The sequence below is a fragment of the Argentina silus genome (genome assembly GCF_951799395.1).
Source record: "Argentina silus genome assembly, chromosome: X".
Lineage (NCBI taxonomy): Eukaryota > Metazoa > Chordata > Actinopteri > Argentiniformes > Argentinidae > Argentina > Argentina silus.
Window position 1 is genome coordinate 16,758,660 of NC_139653.1, and position 22,453 is coordinate 16,781,112.

A 22,453-nucleotide genomic window follows, 5' to 3' on the forward strand; every position below is an offset into this window, starting at 1 on the left:
CGCTCTTCAAAGACCCCCCATTGGGATCTACTGAAACAAACACTGGCTGTTTTGCCTGAGCTAATAAAGAAAGATGATGTTTGCACTGGTATGTGTGCAGGGCTAGAGAAAGAGAGAGTCCCAGACCTGGAGATCAGTGAGAAGGCAGCCAGGCAGCTGCTGTGGCAGGGGTTAGGGTTACCAGCTGATAATTACCCTCTCCATTAGAATGAGAGCCACAGCCCTGGCCTGCTTCGGAGGTAGTGGGTCTCTTGTTCTTACTAATTAATTAGATATCTCTGCCCCCCAGTAATCTATCTCACTCCATCTCTCTACTCCTTCACTTACTCATTCTCCCTTGTTCTTTCAATCATTCCCACCCACTATCCCTCTCTTTATTCCTATTTCATCGCCATCATCTCCACAGGCTCCGCTCCCTGTTAGCCTTAACAGCGACTAATAAACACTGCACTTCTGTCCTATTGATCACAGCACTAATTACCAACAAGCCTCTGTCCGCCAGACATTAAAAACAAAATGAATACTTGTTTCTTCCTGCAGCGCTCTGCCTCTGGCCTCTGATGCTAGCTTGTACCAGCCTCCACAGTTCAAGCCTCTTATTAGTTTTAATCACAATAATCTAGTCTAATTCCCCCTTTCCCCATTACAAATCACAACATGCTCTGGAAAAATGAAGTTCTTTGATAGACCCTGTTATGTAGGTGTTGAAGAGGCCAAACAACTGTTAACTTTTAACGATCATTATCTACTTAGAGGTGCAAACCACTGAATGGTAAACAGCACAGGAGAGAAAATAGCTCTGTCAATAGAATAGGTGGTAGGTTTGTGTGGGTGTGGTTAAAAGAGCACAACTCTATCAAATACAAACACTTGTATGTGAATTTATAAAAGCATAATAGTGATATTTTCTGTGCTTCTTTTCCAACTGTTCTCAGAAATTAGAGCTTGCTCTTGCTGAGGATATAAAGAATCTGTGGTTCTCTTTGTAGTTGTGGTTCTCCAGAGATTAATTGTACTCACCAGTAAAGATATGGTTTATCCTTGTCAACATTGATATTATTCAAGGGATCCATTCGAAACCAGGTGTTAAGAGTGAAACCATTCTGGTAAGGCCACTTAGCAATGGGAGGTAAAGCAATGGCCTGTTGAGGGAAATAGACATTCTGTGGCATAGATTTTAAAGGAACACACATGATACACAATATAGCGCTAAATTGAGTCAAATAGACTCACTAAACACTAGGCTACATTTTGGTCAAACAATAAACTGTACAATCTACAGTAATTTATATTGTTATTACATACTGTATTTTACTGTAAATATTTCTGTAGATGTTATCTATTTATTGTCAACACTTCTTATACAAAGTACATTCATTTAATCAATGTACATAGGGTTTTCAGGTCTAAGTGTAAGAAAAGAGAATGTCTACATCTCCAACCCAAATAAGAGAATGTCTACATCTCCAACCCAAATAAGAGAATGTCTACATCTCCAACCCAAATAAGGCCTGGATACGTTTAGACTTACTGCTGCGCTGCGACCGGGGAAGTTGAAGAAGGTATCAGGGCCGTGCCTGTGGGGCGTTTGATTAAGCACTGACAACAGTTTTACCGCATGTTTTGGCTGAGGAAGAAACAAAAATGAAGAGAATAACAGAAATGTTCATCATACAAAAGAGTGACACCGTGCCCTCCATAAGTAATGGCAGTGAAGCATTGTTTCTTCTATTGGCTCTACACTCTAAGCGTTTGGATTTTAAATAAATTACAACAAGGTTAAAGGAGAAATTCTCAGCTTTTATTTTATGGTATTTGTGTACGAAATTACAACACTTTTTATGCATAGTCCCCCTATTTCAGGATACCCAAAAGTTATTCGGACAATTGACTTGGCAGGTGTTTCTGGTTCTTCAGGTATGTTCCGTCACATCATTTGTGCAGTCATAAGAGAGCTCTCAATGTCTAGTTTTGATTATAGGCTTTACATTTGCCTTTGGAGTCTGCTATTGGTCTCTTTCAACATGAGGACCAAAGAGACATCAATGAAAATAAGGGAAGCCATTATGTGGCTGAAATATCAGAAAAAAAATCAGAAACATAGCAAAAACGTTCAACCTACCAAAATCTACAGTTTGGAACATCATTAAATGGAAAGAAAGCACTGGTGAGCACAGAAATCGCGAACGGCCTGGTAGGCCAAGGAAGACTTCTACACTGGATGATTGCTCACGATGATTAATAAAAAAACAACAACTGTGCCACAGATCAGGAACACTCTCCAGGAGGTATGCTTCACTGTCTCAGAGACTACCATCTGCAGAAGACACCAGCAGAACTACAGAGGATACCCTGCAAGGTGCACACCACTAGTTAGCCACAAAAACAGGATGGCCATGTTACCGTTTGCTAAAAAATACCAAAAAGAGCGTGCACAGTTATGTAAAAAGGTATTGCGGACAGATGAGACAAAGATTAACATGTACCAGTATGTTGGCAAGAGCAAAGTGTGGAGAAAAAAAAGAACTGGCCAATATCCACAACATACCACCTCATCTGTGAAACAGGAGGCATGTATGGCTTCCACTGGAACCGGCTCACTTGTCTTCATTGATGATGCAACTGCTGATGGCAGCAGCAGGATGAATTCTGTGTACAGAAACATCTTGTCACTCCAAGTACAAGCTAATGCCTACAAAACAGACAGCGCTTCATCATACAGCAGGACAATGACCCAAAACTGGCCAAGCCAATCTGCAGATTTAAATCCAATTGAACATGCATTCATTTGCTAATGAGACTTAAGGCAAAGCGTCCTCAAAACAAGCAACAACTGAAGATGGCTGCAGTACAGGCCTGGCAGAGCATCACCAGAGAAGATACCAGCTACCGGTGGGGTCAATGGATTGCAGACTTCAGGCAGTTATTGCATGCAAAGGATTGTTGACCAAATACTAAACATATGCTTAATTTGGACATTTGATAAATCTGTCTCATCACGTTTGGTAGCCTAAAAAAAGGGGGACTATGTCTAAAAAGTGTTGTAATTTCTGATTGGTAAAACCAATATGTACACAAATACCATCATGGAGTGTAGAGCCAAAAGAAGAAACAAATTCTTCCCTGTCCCATTGCTTACATAGGGCACTGTATATAAAAAAACAGAAATACAAAACTGTGTTGCAACATCTCTGCAGTTGTGGGTCAATGCTCTGACTATTACATTTCCCCATGCAGCAGCTAGTCAATCGAAGAGCAAGCCCAAGCATATCTCTGTCTGATGGCTGTCTGGGGGCCACCCAGGTGTCACTGTGACACTGACGCATTGACCGCAGCCGACCCCTCATCCTGACCAACAAACTACCTCTGGACACTGCCGTCACTTACCCACATGCCTCCGTTCCCTCTCAGCATACTGAAGAGCAGCTTCAGCTCCTTCACTGTGATGCTGTAGCTGGCCAGCACTCCCAACATGTCCACCAGCAGATCTGAGATAACACACCACAGACAGAGAGAGGGAGATGAGATTGGGGAGAAAGGTAGAACATATAAATTGAATGCTGGGCAAACCTGCAAAGACAATTGTCAAACTAAAGTAATAACACCAGTATATTCCACAGTTCATGTGTTAGAGTTGTGAGAGAGAAGTGAGCACACTTTTACACAGCGTGCACCTAGAGGTACTCATAGTTTTGGTGTTAGGAAATTCAACATATATAAGAAATAAATCATGGAACATCACACAGGTGTTGTAATCGTTCAAACTAAACTAACACTAAATTAGTGTACTGTTTTACACTACCAAATGTAGAGTACATTATGTTGGGTCAATCATAAAATCCATTCCCAGAACATGAGACATGATGATGGAGAAACAGTGGGCAGAAAAAAAAACTAGAAAAATGAAAATAGTCGAAAATGAAAATACTACAATTCTATTATTCTTCATTCTTAAATGGATCTGAAAATGTCAGACAGTCTGATTTATGACCTCCACACTTTGCTCTCAGACAAGAGTTATTGATCATGCCTTCTGATGCTTGTGTGCAAGTTTAATTTGGACAATGCTTTGGACAATGCTTGGACATTATTATACCCACAAACGTTTGGACAAAACATTTGTGGGTATAATAATGGCAAAATACAGGTGGAGGCGGTGGAAAATGTATGGATGTATGGAAAACACAATAACCATCGATATGGACCTATCACTATGAAATGCTAACAATTAGTGTTTATCTAAGGGGAAAATTATGTGTGAAAGACAAATCCTTCATGAAGGTATTTTTATAGATGAAAGTACAACACAACCACAAGAAAGTTCCCGAATGCACACCACCAGCAGGGTTCCTTCCTGTTTCTAACACGCTGACTCATACAGGGGCTGTGGGCTAACTTCCACCACTAAGGGATACCAGCCCAGGGCACCGACCTGCAATCATGTCGTCCACTGAACTCATCTTGAGCAGCACTTGCTGGATGAGGCCCACCTCAGTGCTTGTCTGCAGGTTGCGCACGCTCTTGCGCAGGATGGCAGTGAACATGCTCCAAATCTCGGCCTGGCAGGTGACATCACAGTGCTCCAGCAGCTCCACCATGCAGGCGATGCTCTCCTCATCCTGGATGATAAAGTTCATCTCCAGGTCAAACTCACCACTCACCAACTGCAAGGGAGAGGGGGATAGAGAGAGGGTGGGAGGGAGGAAGGGAGATGCAGGGAGGGAGTGAGGGAGGGAGTGTCAGTAAGCAGTAAACAACAATCAACAGTCTATTCTTGAATCTTAACAAGCATGAAATTGGCCACCTCAGGCTGTGCATTGTACATACTCTATGGTGAGCACAGGCAGCCCGTTGACTGGTGAGCATTAAGGAAAATAAGCCTAGATACCTCTTAAACTGGATTCATTCTGCTTTGTTTTAAGTTATTAAGTTGTGACTTGTTATATATTTGAAAGATTCAACTGCAGAATTAATTGTGTTGTTACAAAAGGCATGAATGTGGCTTAGCTGTAGAGATGTAGAGATGTGTGGTTCGAGTATAGAATGTAGAAGACAATACTACTATCAATTAAGCATAATAACAAAGAGATCATTTTAAATGAGAGAAATAGATTTTCAGTAGGGCTGTAAACAAATTTAAACAAACATTTTATTAATTAAGATATTTATATTTATTAATCTACCAATTAATTAGGGGTATGGATTAAGTTAATCTGGCCCTTATTTCTGTGTGTTAAGTGAATTCAGCATCATGCATGTAACAGTAGTGCATAGGAATGCATACAAATGCACAGAGATTCTGCAGGTGCTAATGATTTGCTAATGACTGGCTTTCAACCTTTTCCTAAACCCCTATGCTTCCAGCTATTCCATAGCGACACCTAGGTGTAAGCAAAAACAATTTGATCATGTACAGTAAGGTGATTTAAATTAATAGATTAATGATTAATTTTCATTGATTAATTTTGTAATGAAATTAGTTAGCAACTAAAGTATTAGTTGATTAATGGGTCTGATTAATCTAATATACTTTACAGCCCCAATTTTAAGCAGAGACCATTAGCTAATGAAGTTAGGCAAATATAAATAAACAGGACAAATCGTTCAATTACATTGACTTCCAAATTTACACCAGTGAATCCCAATGTCGGTATAACTACTTCATCATAGTAATTTACGTGTGGTAAACACCTTCCATGCACTGGATGTGTCATTTGATTCAGAGAAATGAATCCAAGCTTTTTCTAATGGTTGTCTATTTCCAATGTTTGTCAGACATCATTGGGTTGTCCTATCCATATTTGTTATAGGTCCAGTGTACTGTATGGCCTCTCCCATTGCAGGAATGAGCAATAGCACATGGTGTGTGGTGCTACAGGAGGGAAAAGGGCTGTGGGGTTTCGGCTGAACCCCATCATTCTCCCCATCATTCTCCCCATCATTCTCCTCCAGGCTCGTAGGAAGGGGGGGTGTCTTTCAGCGGGTGTCTTTTTTAAACATTTGAATACAGATCTTGTGTTCTTGTGATGGACGCAAATATACACTGTAAAAACTATTGTGCTTGCTGTACTTTAAAAAAGTGATGCAACTATTTGCATCAGCTTTTTAAGTCTTTTTTTAGTTTTATGTATGATGTACTTAGCTTTTAGTGTAAAACCAACTTAATTTGATCAGTTCCAGAGTCATTATTGTAAATTGGATCTACTTAATTGTTCTAGTCCAGAACTGTACTTGTAAGTTTGATTAACTTAATTTTTCTGATTTTTCTTACTAACATGATTCATGAAAAATATTTTATTTAAGTTCTGAATTTTTATATACATCCTACTGAAAAGGTTAATGCAAATAGTTGCCTCAATTTATTTTCTTTTGTAAATATTACTCTGTTACTGTACTACGAAGTTCAAGATAGAACCTAAAAAGGTTCTTCAAAGGGCCTCATGTTTTTCTGAATGTGACACAAATTTCCTCAAAAGGGAAGAACCTTAACTGCCAATTGTAGTTGCTAGACTTGCAACTACACTTGGTCCAACCACCCTAACAAATCACTTGCATGAAATATGACATTTGCATATTTGCTAGGTAATTTTGGGTAAGTGTGAATTTCTGTTCTTTGTGCCGCATTATCTCACTAACCATTGTGCCTGTGATGTTGGTACTTATTTGATTCTAACTGTATTAGAGTACATCTGCGCTCAGGTTAATGTGTTTTGTAGGGGTGGTATTTTTTTTTTATATGACAACTCATTCAGGTCATGAGAGTTTCAGTTAAAGGTCCTGGCAAGTCAATTCCCTAATTATGTTGTTTGGGGACTTGTATGCATATAATAAGCACAAAAAGCTATGTGAAATGTATTACATTGCAGTTTCGAGATATATCAATCTAAACATTTCCTCATTTCCCCTCGCGTACAATCACTGGGCCTAAATTGGGCGGGATCAATTCAAGGTGGAAACCTTTCGTCATGATGCCCCGCTCATTTGCATGCACCAATCAGAAAGTTGTCTCTGCACATAATCCTCCGCCCACAGCAGTAGTCAAGTAAAACTTGTCATTTCCCTCTTTATCTGCTTATTAAGTTCTGAGATCCACACTCTTTTCGGCCCATTTATCTGATCTAATCTATAACTATGAATTTATCGAATCGAATCTATATCTATCTTTATCTCTATCTCTATCGCTATTTCACCTGCAATTCCCTCTCTTTAGCTAGTTAGCGTGCCGTCAACCTGTGTTTGTGTATTCCCTGGATGTACATCCACCCAATCAGAACAATTTTTCACCTCCCGATAGATGAAGTAGTGAACAAGATGTGGATTGCGTTTTTGGAAAGCCGTGGCTACAGTAGTGACTTGACTTTAATATAAGAACCTGCGTGTGCATCGCCCATTTTGCACAGGACTCGGTTTGGCTAGCCAGCTTGTGCTCATTGATGGAACGGTACCCTCCTTCCTTCATCCTCTCCCGACATCAAGCTCCATCATCGGTCAGATGAGCCTGCTAGAACATGTAAGTAGCTAGCTGTTTCCCAAACCAATTTAAATGTTACTAACGTTAGCTAGAATAGCTGGACTAGAACGTCTAGCTAACTAGCTTATCTGTGGGTTAGATTTGTGTTTGATTGATAAACTGTATTATACTTGTTAGCTAATGTTAGCCTTCCTCCCAAAGGAAGTACATTGGACGACCCTGGTGTATCTAACGTTGTATCTTACTAGCAAACACATTTGGCGGGCAGACCCTGATGGCTAACTAATTTCACTCAACACATAACTGGGCATGCAGCTGTCAAAAGGCACCTTGGAAAAGAAAAAGAGCCAAAGTATTCATGTTTAGATTGTTGATTCTAGACAATGTATGCCCAAGTCACTTGTATAAGGTAATCTTACCATGTTGTACTTATCACAATTGATTGCTTTGATTACATGTAAAGACAATGCATCATTGCAATTGCCCATAGTACCATAGACCTACTTTATCAATGACCCTCATTCCAGTAGCTACGATATTCAACTAAACTAAGTGTAGAACATTTTGCGTTAGACTCATGTCATTGGGGTCAGGGACCATATAATTACTTATTGCATGATATATTTACTATGATAAATGAACAATTTCTGCATTTCAGTAATTATAACAAATGTGTGCAGCCTCCCAAGCAAAGGGTTCCAACACAGACTGTTGGTGTGGGCCCTGCCACTTCAACGCCCCATAAAGCTGCTGGGCCCTACAACTCTCCACCATCCAAGTGGCCGTCCTTGCTGGAGTCAGAGGATACATCAATTTTGAATCCAGACGACTCCACATATCAACCAAGCATGACAGATGATGACTGTATAAGTCGAGGGCCGGACTGGTTCAATGTTTATTGCAAAACTTATTGAAATGAACTTATTGCACATATTGAACCTGGAACTAACAAAGCTTAAGTTATTGCCTATAAAAACAACATTAAACATTAAATAAATGAAAAATCTGTTGCATTCATTTCTTATGGCTCTATCTGCAGCTTTTCCAGAGTAATTTCTAATGAAAACATTTTTCCACAGGCCAACAACAGCCAAAAAATTATTTCCCTCAAAGAAAAACAAAACATGCCCTGTTGTAGCACGAAAAAAGTACAAAAAGGAAACATATTAAAGCTCAGTTTGCTGCTCTGTGATTCACACTAGTCTAAGCCAGATACTTGGCATCTCATCTTGGATGCAAGTTCATCAATGTTTGGGGTCAGGCTCTGAGCTGAGGAAATCCTCAGGATTGAGTGAAGGTGTTCATCAGAAAGACGACTCCTGTGTGATGTTTTGTTTATCTTCATCAAAGAGAACAGTTGTTCACACAGGTATGTGCTGCCAAACATAGAGAGTATTTGAGCAGCTTGGGTACGCAGCTGGGGCATTGTGTCGGGGATGAAACATGGAAACTGTGCAGCACCCACCGAGTCATACTTTGCCTTGCGTGTGTCACTACATTGGAGTTCAATCAGCTCCATTTGTATGTTGGTTGGTGTGCTTTCCACGTCAGCTGCAAATGGATTACTGAGCAGTTCAAACCTGCTTTTTTGGCTTCAAAGTCGGCAAATCACCGTGTGAAGTCGGCACCAAGTATGCTGAGTTTTTCAGCAAACTGTGCACGTGGGAACACAGCGGTAGAGACCTGCTCTTTCATAGTTTGGCAGCACGGAAAATGGCTCAAGTTTTCTTGCAGCATCTGCGTCTCCCACAGGCGCAGCTTGGTTTTAAAAGCCCTCACTGCAGCGTACATGTCTGTGATCACACGGCCCTGCCCCTGAAGCTGCAGGTTGAGCGCATTGAGATGGCTCGTGATGTCACACAGAATCGCCACTTCACACAGCAACTTTTTATCCCGGAGCTCTGTTGTGTCTTTCCCTTTGCTTTCCATGAACTGACAGATCTCCTCACGCAACTCGAAACATCTTTTCAGCACTTTTCCTTGGCTTAGCCATCGCACCTCTGTGTGATAGGGCAAGTCATCATATTCTGAACCCAACTCCTCCAGAAACGACTTGAACTTGCGGTGATTTAAACCTTTGGCTCTTATGAAGTTGACTGCACGTGTTATGGTGCTCATTACATGTTCCATTTTCAAGGCTTTGCCACACAACGATTCCTGGTGTATGATGCAGTGATAAGCTGTCAGCTCACCTGCGCCGTTTTCCTCCCGCATCTTCTCCCGGATCCTGCCCACCAATCTACTCTTTTGACCGCACATCGCGGGCGCTCCATCTGTCGTCAGTCCCACAAGTTTATCCCAAGGCAGCCTCATTATATTTACACATCTGGATACCTCTTCAAAGAGATCTTTTCCCGTAGTTGTGCCATGCATTGATCTTAATCCCAAAAGTTCCTCTGTTACGCACAGACTTGAGTCCACTCCACAGATGAAAATTGACAGTTGGGCAGTATCAGAAGTGTCGCTGCTCTCATCCACAGCAAGGGAGTATGCGATGAAATATCTTCCCTTTCCCACCAGCTGTTGTTGTAAATTGGTGGCAAGCTCACGTACACGGTCAGCAACGGTGTTTCTGCTCAGGCTCACATTTGAAAATGCTTGCCTTTTATCTGACGTCGCAAACTTTCATCATGCAGTTTTTAACAAATTCTCCCTCGGTAAAGGGCCAGGCTGATTTAGCGACCTCTGCTGCCACAATAAAACTAGCCTTTACAGCAGCCTCACTTTGTGATTTGGCTTTTGTGAACATAGCCTGCTGTGACACCAGACTTCTTTTCAACTCTTCTACCTTCTGGAGCCTCTGTTTCTTGTCCAGATGCTTGTACCTGTCGTGGTGTTTCGTTTCATAGTGTCGTCTTACGTTATATTCTTTGATTACAGCCACACCGTCTCCGCACACAAGACAAACAGGTTTGCCCTTTATATCCGCGAACATATAATCTGCCTCCCACCTGCTGTTTAGCCATTTTTGGGGAGAGGGATAGCTGAAAGTTAACCACAGGTGACTAGCGCCATAACGATGCTGATGAGGGAGTGGGGTAAGGGCAAGACAAACAGGTTTGCCCTTTATATCCGCGAACATATAATCTGCCTCCCACCTTTTGTTTAGCCATTTTTGGGGAGAGGGATAGCTGAAAGTTAACCACAGGTGACTAGCGCCATAACGATGCTGATGAGGGAGTGGGGTAAGGGCTCACGCTTGCCAGGCAATGCACTGGCAGTGCATTGTGGGATTTGTAGTATTAGTGGTGCGTGCAATATACCGGCGGGCCAGCTCTAATAGTAATTAGATATTATCTAATTACCTTGAGTTTGACATATATGGTATAACTGATCAGTAATACATATGCTGTCTGTGATAAGTTGCAGTATGTTAACCTATAATGAACATATTGTGCAATGTAATTTCCTGTCTTTATCTGCCCTCAACAGACTACCCATGAAATCGGTGAGAAAGTGCTGACCAACAAGCGCCTTATCAAAAGCATTTCAAAGCTCATCCCTCTCCACCACATCTGCCTTGGAGGGTTTCTACAGTGTAATCCTACGGTTTGCACCCAAGAATGTTGCGTTCTCCTACCTTGGAATGCTGTGCAGGTAGATAGAAATAGCTCTGCCATAAACATTCAATAACATTCAATACACATTGTGTGCTATTCCTAATAAAAATCGCTGTCATTTCAGGCTTTACCTGGCATCATTTCACTTTAATGAGAATGCTGGACGCAGCCAGGCGATGACTGCAGCTGGAGACCTACAGTACAAGGTCTGCTTTCCCAAGGCCAAGAAGGGGGATGTGCCATCATACCAGTGAAGACCCCAGGAACATATGGTGAGTCAAAACTTTTATTTGGAAACATTTTGTCAACTACAAAACATGTATTGGAAATATGTTGATTGAAAATATGTCAAGTCAGGCCAGGTTCAGTTAAGAGTAGAGACATCATCGTCTGCGAGCAACAGGGATTACACTGTAAAACAAAACTGCAGACAGGAAAGACTATAAAGACATATGAGATTTTATTTAGGATACATACATTGCAAAAGGTAGAGGCCATTGCAACCTACGTGTCCTGGTTCAATCATGCAAGAGGTGGTCTAAACCCGGTGTATTCGCCTCTTCATCTGGATACTCCTGATGAATTCGGAGCACCACACAGGAAGGCATGACAAACCCTGTTGCGCCTTACAAGATAACCCCAGTACCAGCTTAGGAACTGCCTGTAGGCCAGGTAGCAGGCGCGCCTGTAATAAACGAATGACACAAATAATTGTACATGATTAGGTCTGTGGTCATTAATCTTTGATAGTATTTCATAGTACACTCACCAAGCACCTTATTAGGAACACTATACTAATACTGGGTAGGGCCTCCCTTTGCTCTCAAAACAGCCTCAATTCTTTTTGGCATTGATTCCACAAGATGTTGGAAACATTCCTTTGAGATTCTGGCCCATGATGACATGATTGCATCACAAAATTCCTGCAGATTTTTCAGGTGCACTTTCAAGCTGTGAATCTCCCATTCTACCACATCCCAAAGGTGTTCTATTGGATTCAAATCCAGTGACTGGGAAGGCCACTGAAGAACACTGAACTCATTGTCATGTTCATGAAACCATTATCATGCCGGAAGTAGCCATTAGAAGATGGGTAAATTGTGGCCATGAAGGGATGCACATGGTCAGCAAGAATACTCAAATAGGCTGTGGCATTCAAGCAATGATTGATTGGCATTAACAGGCCCAAAGTGTGCCAAGAAAACATTCCCCACACCATTACACCACCTCCACCATGAGAAGGTGTACAGAGCTCAATGTGATTGTAACATGTCTGCATTCTCTGGGTGAAGCCCACTTGTCATTCAGCTTGTGGTGTAATCCATCCTCAATACTGTGTATGAGTGGCCTATTCATTGTATGAATGATGATCAAATGCTATAAAAAAAGATCCCAAATGGATTGTCTTTATAGTCTAACCTGTCTGCCCTTCCTTTGTCTGTGTGCTTTTGTTTTACAGTGTAATCCCTGATGCTTGCTGATGACTTACTGATGAATGAAGCTCTACTCTGAACCCGTCCTCCACTTGAAGACATGTTGATGATTTTGACCTGATGCCTTGATTGAATAGTCAATGAGTCAATGTCAATTAGTGTAGCCTCCCTTGTGTCATTCAATAGTGTGTGTGTGTGTGTATCTGGTAAACAGGCTCAACTCACCATTCGCTAACAATTTCCGGAGAACGCAAGTGTCGTTGTGGTTGGACCTCTGCCTCTTCGAAATCAGTCTGAAGATCCATGCATGTATGGCTGAATGAGCCCGATTCTCCCTGCTAGCGCCATCTGTGGCTAGCCACCTGAGTTTGTTTGCGCGACGTAGCGTAGGAGGCGTTGAAAGGGAGCTGTCAATCAAGTGAGCAAAGTCAACACCCATACAGCCCTCAGAACTGACGTTTTTTTGGGTTAACATTTTGGTGGACGTTTAAAATGATAGTCAACTTTGACACAAAACACAATTGGAACCATTTAATGCTGCCAGACCCTTTAAGTAAATGCGTAATATGCATGTACTCAAAAAAAATATGTTGAGATGCAGCTGGCTACATTGAATATTTATTTCTGAATATGATGTTTGTGGAACAAATGGAAATTAACAACTGTATTAGAAATATTCATGTAAAGATAGAAATCAAACAATTTTTTTTATCTTTACTAAGCCCCTGAGTCCTTTTTTACAGTGTATGCTACGCTCTCGTCGTCAGAGCTGTTTATCGGGACCGGGCGGGTGCACTCGGATAAATCAGCTGGAGGCCTTGTGTCATTTACCTGAGACCCGATCATCTCATGCTTTTCACTCACACTAACCACTATGTTATCCTCCCATAAAAAGTCACAAAAATGGCTTGTTCAACAGGTGATGTGGAACACTTTAGCCAGCACCCCCTCGCGAAATATACTTCCCTGCCTGCCTCCCCATTAATCAACCCATTCACAGGCAGCCCTCTGCTTTCTGGCGTAGGAGTCTAATTGCAGATTCAGATGCCCAGAGTAATTTGCACCCATTGTGCTACAAGAGGTAGATGAAGCCATGAAATCAATGATAACACAGTGAGCAGCCTCTCAGCCAAACAGGAATTGTGTAGAGAATTAATCATGACCCATTGTGCATGCCACTTTAACTATCTCACCGATGCTAGAGCATAATCAATGTTAAAAACTTAATAACATAACACTTTGAGTCATTGTGTATGCGTAGGTAGAGGGGTTGTTTAAATTCAGCTACTTTTGATCTGATATCTACACTCACCGGCCACTTTATTATGTACACCTTGCTAGTACCGGGTTGAACCCTCTTTTGCCTTCAGAACTGCCTTAATTCTTTGTGGCATAGATTCAACAAGGTGCTGGAAACATTCCTCAGAGATTTTGGTCCATATTAACATGATAGCATCATTACTGCAGATTTGTCGGCTGCACATCCATGATGCGAATCTCCCGTTCCACCACATCCCAAAGGTGCTCTATTGGATTGAGTTCTGTTGACTGTGGAGGTCATTGGAGTACAGTGAACTCATTGTCATGTTCAAGAAACCAGTTTGAGATGATGTGAGCTTTGTGACATGGCACGTTATCCTGCTGGAAGTAGCCATCAGAAGATGGGTACACTGTGGTCATAAAGGGATGGACATGGTCAGCAACAATACTCAGGTAGGTTGTGGCATTTAAACAATGCTCAATTGGTACTAAGGGGCCCAAAGTGTGCCAAGAAAATATCTCCCACACCATTAGATATTTGCGTTAACGAGTAGTTGAACAGGTGTTGCTAATAAAGTGGCCAGTGAGTGTATAAAGTAAAGGGCCATGGATAGATCCTTGCAGTACCCCACAAGTTATAGGTTTATATTTGGATTCTGTACCATTCCAGGAGACAATCTGTTTACGGTTTCAATTCAATACCATTGACACAATAACATTGTAATTTACTTAACATAATAGCATGTTCTAAAGTGTCAAAAGCTTTAGATAAATCAATAAAAAAAACACCTATAGTTAGTTCATTGTTATCAAGAGCCATAGATATATTGTCTAGCAATTGTACAAGAGCCATTAAAGTTGAATGTTTTTCTCTGTATACTTTCTAGTACTTTGGCTAGGCATGTGAGGATTGAGATTGTCGGTAGATAGAGAATGCACAGTGATCATTCGATTTAAACAGAGGAATGACTTCAGTCCATTTAAACTGATCGGTAAATACACCAGTTAGATGAGAGCGATTAAGAATATGCAATAGTGATTTAGAGATGGATGACAAACATTTTTTGAGCAAGGTGGGTTTTAATTCATCATGGCCAACAACTGTTGTTTTGAGTTTAGAAATGATGCTAACTAGCTCATTTTCTGAAACTGGTTTAAATATGAATTGCGTCATCGGGGGTTGGATGCAAGAATAGGACGGCTGGGTATGTGGTATATTATTAGCAAGAGATGGTTTCATTCATTTGCAATTTCGGAAGGATCAGAGATTGTCATTCACAGTTTTGTTGCACACCATTTTATTGGAGGTAGAGTTGTTCATAATTTCGTTTATAATTTTCCACGTTTTCTTCACGTCATTATTCAATTGAGAAAATGTGTTTTGATAATACTGACACTTCGCGACCACACGCGATTGTGATTTCGCTTATATATATATATAAACAGTATATGTATGCAAGTTCAAAGGAGATGAGCTCTCAAGATATGCTTTATAAAGATTGTGTTTCTTGATAATAGGTTGGTTTAAATTGGTTTAAATTTCGGATCTTGGTCTGATGGCTTTTGAAAGCAGAAGCATGCATAACATAGAACACAGGCAGATGATCGTGTATGTCGGTGTAGAAGATACCAGATGCCACAGAACTACCTAACAAGTTACTGAAAATGTTGTCAATTAAGGATTCATTTGTAGCTGTAATTCTTGTTGGTTTAGTAATTAGGGGAAAATATAAGAAAGCGGTTAAGCCGATGTTCATTTTCTCCCAGGCTGCATTAGTCAGGAATATCTTAACACGTACACACGACTACTGTCTCTAACACCTCTAGGGTAAACTTTACGTAAAATATTCCCTGTGACAGAGACCTATTAAAGATACGTATGCACAATGATCTATAATAATATAATATATGCCATTTAGCTGACGCTTTTATGCAAAGCGACTTACATTGCAGTGAGTGCATACATTTTTCATTATATATGGTCCCAGTATAGTGCATACATATTTCAGTATATATGAAGTTGATGAGAGGCTTTGAATCACATCGATATGTGCATTTCTTTTCATGAAAATGTGACATTTCTCAAGATCCTCCAACTGAGTCATTCAGATGAGAGAGTGCTGGGTGTTGTGGTCTGTTTACCACAATCCCCTGAACAGCAGCTGGATGTGCTGAGGCAACACACACACACACACACACACACACACACACACACACACACACACACACTCCCTCTGTCTTGCTCGAAAACGGAGATATCAACACACCACTCAATCATGCAGGCCCTGGGATCTGCATATACAGTATGCAAATGTGACAGCAGACCTCACTGGGTATTGTTTAAATCTAAGGACGATTTTCATGATATATTGTATAAAACTAGTTCATACATACAATGAGCCCTCTACCTCCACCAGCCTCATCATTCGTGGGGGACAACATGTTTACTGTACAATTGTTGTCATCTGATTTTGGTAGAGTAATGGTTGGATAAATAGGCAGCAAGATGTAGGCAACTACCTTTGAAAGCTGATCTGAGGAGAAAACTTTGCAATCGCATCGGAGATAAAACAACATTATTTTACTCGGTGTTACACCGAGTAAAATAATGTGTGTTATCTCCAACAGTGAAGGTCTTGGTCACTGCGTAGTTCAGCTCCCACACCCCGACATACCACCACGGAGTGAGTGTCAGTACTCAGTGTCAGCTATTAGTGCTTGTGTTTATTTTTGTATTATTCACAGCTCAGTTTAAGGAAAACAGGCATTTTACATTGTAACAATACGATGTTGTTGTTGCATAGGCTACAGGTGAGATGACTATTCATATCTTGGAACATTTAAAGATGTGAGAGCAGGATTAAGAGATTGAGCACATGAAATAAACAAGTTGAACAGACACATTATCTTTGGCAGTTAAGTACATGAACATTAAAAAAGAGTTACCAAAAGTGTAACTAAATACGCATACAATAAATAAAGTTCACATGATCAAATGATAGTTCTGGGTTATGCAGAGTTGTTTCACTTAAATTAATATTGTGATAATAAACAAGAACATAATTAGATAAACTAGTGGTACTATCAGAAGTGATACACTGACTGTAGAGGAGAGGACTGGAGTAGATCAACGAATAAAGAGAGGAGAGGGCTGGACTGTGTGTACTAATGTAGAAATGTGAATTCAAAGAGGTGTACGTTCCTTGTCAGTGTTGCATGGGCCTGCTTGACAAACGTCTTAGCTTCTCAAATGACAAAACGTGGAGTAGGGTGCATGATAAATAGACTAACTGTAGAGAGAGAGAGGAGAGGACTGGAGTAGATTAGATGGAGCTTGTGCGGTCGATTCGGACTCAAATAATCTCTTCCGACATCGGACAAGGCACGACCTGGTTGTGCCAGCAGGGCGTACCCATGCCCCAAATCGAAAGGACCAGGCGCTCTGTTAATATCTTGGCGTCAGCCTTCCTGAAGGACAGGGGCATAGGTAACATCAAGCACTCCTGCATTAAGTACAGAGACACCACGCTCTACAGGGCTGATGTTGTGCACCTCACCAACAAGGGCAACCATCTGCTCCTCAAGAGCCTTCGGGAAGATCTCACTGTGTCTTTGGTGTAGACAAGCACACACGCTCCCAGAGTTGGCTATATAACGTAATGTGTGTAATGTTGCTGAACCTCGCTTCAATATTGGGCGAATTGATTTGAAACAACAAAGAGGCTATTACTGGGACTACGTGTGCGTATATCGAAAACTAATCAACACCATCTCGAGCAATCACAATCGAGTATTCAACAAAGCCGTGGTTTAAAGAAAGTTGAACTACATATACCACATATAAACTATACTGACAACAAAACCTTGAACTTGAAAGAAGTACACCTTGAGAGTAGAGCTTTTGTTTACGGCTAACATTACTAACATCTGCTGGATGAGTAAAAAAAAACTACTTTTGAAATTGCACTTAGTATGCATGGCAGTCAGTGACGTTGTTGGCCATTCAGAATGAATTAATTCCAAATGAACATTCTGAAAATAACTGTTTATATGACCGCAAATTCAAGTGGCATTTTGGAGGTAACTGTCCTAAATCTAATCTGAACGATAGTTTCTGACTTTCGCAGATTTCTTTTGTGTGTCCCACCTGATTTTTTGCAACATTTCCACTGCTCGTGTTCATAATTGGTTCTGCTAATATGCTAGTTCCACTTCACTACGTCACTGGAGACACCCAAACACGCGTGCAGCGCTGTAAGATTGACATGATATTGCATATATGTTGCTGTCAAACTTGCTGATCCTACCATAATAAAATGTACTAGTGTTCATTATTTTGGATTCCCCATCATCCCAGACAGGGCTGGCCCTACCTTTTTGGAGTCCTAGGCGAGATCCTTAGCCGCGCCCCGCCCCCCCCCCCCCCCCCCCTCAGCGCGTGCTGAAGTTCCTTACCTGCATGCCACCCTCCCATGCACACTGCATACCTCACCACCCAAACATCTCTAACCTGCCCTCTGACGCTGCCGCCTCACTATATTATCAATCCCACACCCCCTTCCCACGCTTACACAAACATACAGTAATCCATTCTAATCCAAAAATGATAACAAAAACACAAACCACACTTGCTTTAGAATAAACATTTTATTTTATTACTTAGCAAAAAATATATTCCCAGCCAGCTTTTCTTTATTTTTTCCCCATTTACTAGTTTCCTGTAAAAGTTGTGGTGGTGGCAACTTCTTCCATCCTCGATCCAGGATTGATAGGTGCTGCCTTAGTGGACTTACATTATGGCTGGTTATGATTGGTGTCCTTTCACCTACAGGCAAAGTCAAACATAGATAACATATAGTTATATACCTATTGTGTATGTTGCTTAGATATATAACTTATATATTGGTAATAAAAGTGCTACTGCATTGTGCAATTGAATGGACTCACATGGTGCAGGCTGTGTTTCAGTGGAGGTAGATTGGGTGGATGTCGCTCCATCTGCAGGCTGTGTTTCAGTGGAGATAGATGGGGTGGATGTTTCTCCATCTGCAGGTTGTGTTGTACTTTAACATGGGGCTGGTGGTATTATTGGTGTCCTTTCCCCTGCAGGCAAAGTCAATTTAGTTATTGGTAATAAAAGTGCAACTGTAATAGGCAATAATAATAACTCAACAGGCAATTTCACAGTAAATAAACAAACTTGATACAGGCTTTGATGCAGATGGAGGGTCTGTACCTTGACTCCCTTCCCCAGTAAGCAGGTTCCCCGGGTTGTGCATTGGTGGGCTGTCCCAGATATATCCTAAGTGCACCTGGAAAGTTATGTAATATATGTAAGCTAAAACAAGCATACATGCATACTGTACATATGCAGTAGATTTGTGTAGGTCCCAATCTGCAATAATACTAAGCAGCCTGACTAGTCATTATGATTAAAGCAGCTGTAAATGCTTACTTCTAAGTAGTAAAGTAAATCCCACAAACACCCTGCAAAACTTAAAATAATACATTTTAGTTTCAAATATGGCTGTCCCTTTTAATTGCCTGGCAAAACACATTTTTATAAGTGGTTATTCATAACTAGGGATGGGTATCGCTAGGATTTTATCGATTCGATACAATGAACTGAGTGACTGCTGTCTGGGACACTCGTCCACTTTCTCTGTTTGCATCCTACCGGCAGCCAGTTTCACGTAACGTTAAGCTATCTGGAGCAGCGGTGGATTGGCAAGGGGTGGGCTGACCATCTAAATTATTCAAATTGGCGAATGTTTAATATATTTTCACATTAGCATTACTTTTTCATGGACAAGGAAAGGGGCTTGCTACGTGGCTGGGGTACGGCATACTTGTGGTGGTGGAGGATGATCCAGCAACAGCGGGAGTTGACCCCTAGCAAGAGAACAACCGATTACATATGTTGCATTTCGCTTCCTCCTTTTCTTTTTACTGTTGTGAAATGTACCTAAGCCTTCGACCGCTTCATCCACTACGCCCGCTCAGCCATGTTATCAACGAGTGATGGGTACGGATGAGCAAAACAAAGAGAATAATTGGCGGGTCTCATTTTATGTCCATTGTCATTTGATTTATCAAGTCAGATGGAACTAACAGGTAATAACAACAAGGTAATAACAACAGGTAACTAGCTAGCTGGTTCAACAATAGTTACACCAGCTCAGCTGCCAGTTCCCAATACTAGCTTAGCTAGCTAGCTATAACTTTGCTTGATAATAATAATTTACGTTAATAAACACAAACAGCCATTCGACATACCTCTGTATTTAGCTTTCTTTTCATCCTCCTCCTTTTTTCGCTTTCTCCCCTGTGCACCAGACGGCTTGGACCTCTTCATGATATTTAAAATAAAAATCTACCTGACGATATTTTCCTGTCTGAAGTTTGGAGCTGTCACTTATGCTGAATGGTCTTTTAATGGACACGCACCACACACGCATTTCACTTGTAATTGTGTCAACATGTATGGAAATGCTATAGATTTATTTGAAGAGATGATGTACTGCATAACTAAAGGTGTAATCCCACCAAATGGATGTAGAGAAAATATTAATTAACCTGTCATAGAATAACAAACAAGTCTTACACTTGCATCGAGAGAGCGATGCTGCTAACTTCGGTGCACTCAATGTGTAGGCTAATGTACAGTAAATATGCCCATGCCTACAATTTGAGATAGAAAGACAAATACTCATGTTAGTGTAATCCTTCAATTATGTTGAAGTGCTGAATGATGTTCTTGAAATGGGCTGCGTGTTCTCCAACTCAACACAACAACAACAACAACATTTATTGTTGATTTACCGAATAAAACAGGAGAGAATTTGATATTCACATCAAAATGGCATTAATAACAACCCTTCAGTATATGTACTGTAAAAACAAAATAAAATGTGTGCGCAAAGAATACATCCCAGGGCCCCTGTGATTGGGATGAGCACAGTTCTCGTGCTAGCGTTTAGTCTTTAATTCAATTGCACTCATGTGAAATGAATAATAACCGTAAAACATTTAATAAAACACATTGACACCCCATTATCAATGGACACACGATATCCTGAGGGCTAACAAGGCAATGCAAAAAGATCCCACAAAAGTAATTCGTACCTATGAAAAGTTTATCAAGCACATTGCCACGATATGAGCAGGGAATGCATCTTTGTGTCTCTACAGCGTGCACAACTAATTTGCATAACATAGAAGGTAACATATTAACAACGCTGTATCTCCCAGAACTCCAAATTACAAGGGTTACATTAGCACAGCTCATCAACGTCAAGGTGAAAATGACACGTTGAATTACCTGAGCATTATATGTAACCAGGCCATAGATCAATAGACTAGGTTGCTTAGTTTGTCCCATCGTTTATGACAAAACTTTGGAACCCCTCCAGCAGTATGAGTACAATTATAAGCACAACAAAATGGCATTTTGACACACAACTATTGAAAGAAATTGGCGCACAAATTCTCAAAGCTTTATACACACATTTTGAGGGGGGCAGACCAATCTCAAATTGTATAAATTAATAAAATAATTATAAATTATATGTAGTTATAAACATTTCGGCACGATTATGTTAGTTAGACACGGTTAATCACTGCAACATTGTGTAGCCTAATCATCGCTATCATCATTTATTAAATATGAAATCTTTAGTAGGCCAAATCATAATAATAATTTCAATTTCATTGTCCTTTAACTTTGCTATCATCTTAGGCATCCAAGTAACTGATTGCCATCAAATGATGCCCTTTGCAAATTCATAATTTATAGCCTATCACATATCATAAGTCTCATCATTTTCAACATCAGTGTCTTTATTGTCATAATGAACTATTTATTATATCATAGTCATCATTAAAATAAATTAATCATTATTACATTTTTATTGGTGTCTTATATTGTCATCTTGCCTTCATGATCGTACCGTATAGCTTACGGTACAACTATTATTAATTATTATTAATTAACTATTATTAATACTTATGTTACAACTATTATTGAAAATATACAAAAAATATGTATGTACTGGCCTATACAGCACACAGAATGTGATTTTATGTACTTTAGTATACAATTGTTGAATGCAATGCGCCGAAGTCTAGCATGGTCCATAAGGTTTCCATGCTCGTTCTCAGTGCCTCACTCGTGCTGATATAATCCCTGCGCATTCCAGCCCCTTGGCTGGATCAGACTCTTCCATATGACATCAGCGCTTTATAGACGTAAGATAAATGCTTCTATAGTCTGATCTGGTCTAGGCATGAATTTGTGTATTTTAAGTAATTATAGAACATCAAAGTCACACTGGAATCGACCTCATTTGGCCAGGAACAACACCAACCCCACCATTGGAATTACATTGGGAATTGTCTTGTTGGGCAGAACTACAAGTGAGAACAACGGTACTATGAGTGGCCACTAGCTTTCGCGGCATGCCTGCCAGAAGGCCGATTGATCCCTTAGCATATACATATGACCGTCTCCTCAAATACCCGCTGGTAACCTGCTGCACCATCGAAAAGCTAGCAATTCGACAGCGTGGGTGGGGGTATTTAAACTTGAGGAATGAGTTAACATCTCACCTCGGTCACATGAAGACAGATGTCACTCTGTGAGTAAATGCATTTAGGATGAGCAGAACAAATATATAGTGGAATAGACTAGTTACGCATAAAGACAGAACAAAAGGGTGCATAGTGCGTTG

The 22,453-nt window shown here is 40.6% G+C and overlaps 1 protein-coding gene across 7 annotated transcripts in view; it reads right to left on the reverse strand.

The window, feature by feature from the left end:
- The window catches only part of LOC310822746 (neurobeachin), a gene marked incomplete at its 5' end in the record, with an annotated part of 231,677 nt that overhangs the window by 160,065 nt on the left and 49,159 nt on the right, over window positions 1-22,453 (reverse strand). For all 7 annotated transcript variants that reach the window (XM_083695211.1, XM_083695209.1, XM_083695208.1 and 4 more), the window contains 4 exons: window positions 1,021-1,142; window positions 1,532-1,627; window positions 3,388-3,488; window positions 4,433-4,664. In XM_083695211.1, the coding sequence (XP_083551337.1) occupies window positions 1,021-1,142; window positions 1,532-1,627; window positions 3,388-3,488; window positions 4,433-4,664 (551 nt within the window). The remainder of the gene's footprint in view (window positions 1-1,020; window positions 1,143-1,531; window positions 1,628-3,387; window positions 3,489-4,432; window positions 4,665-22,453) is intronic.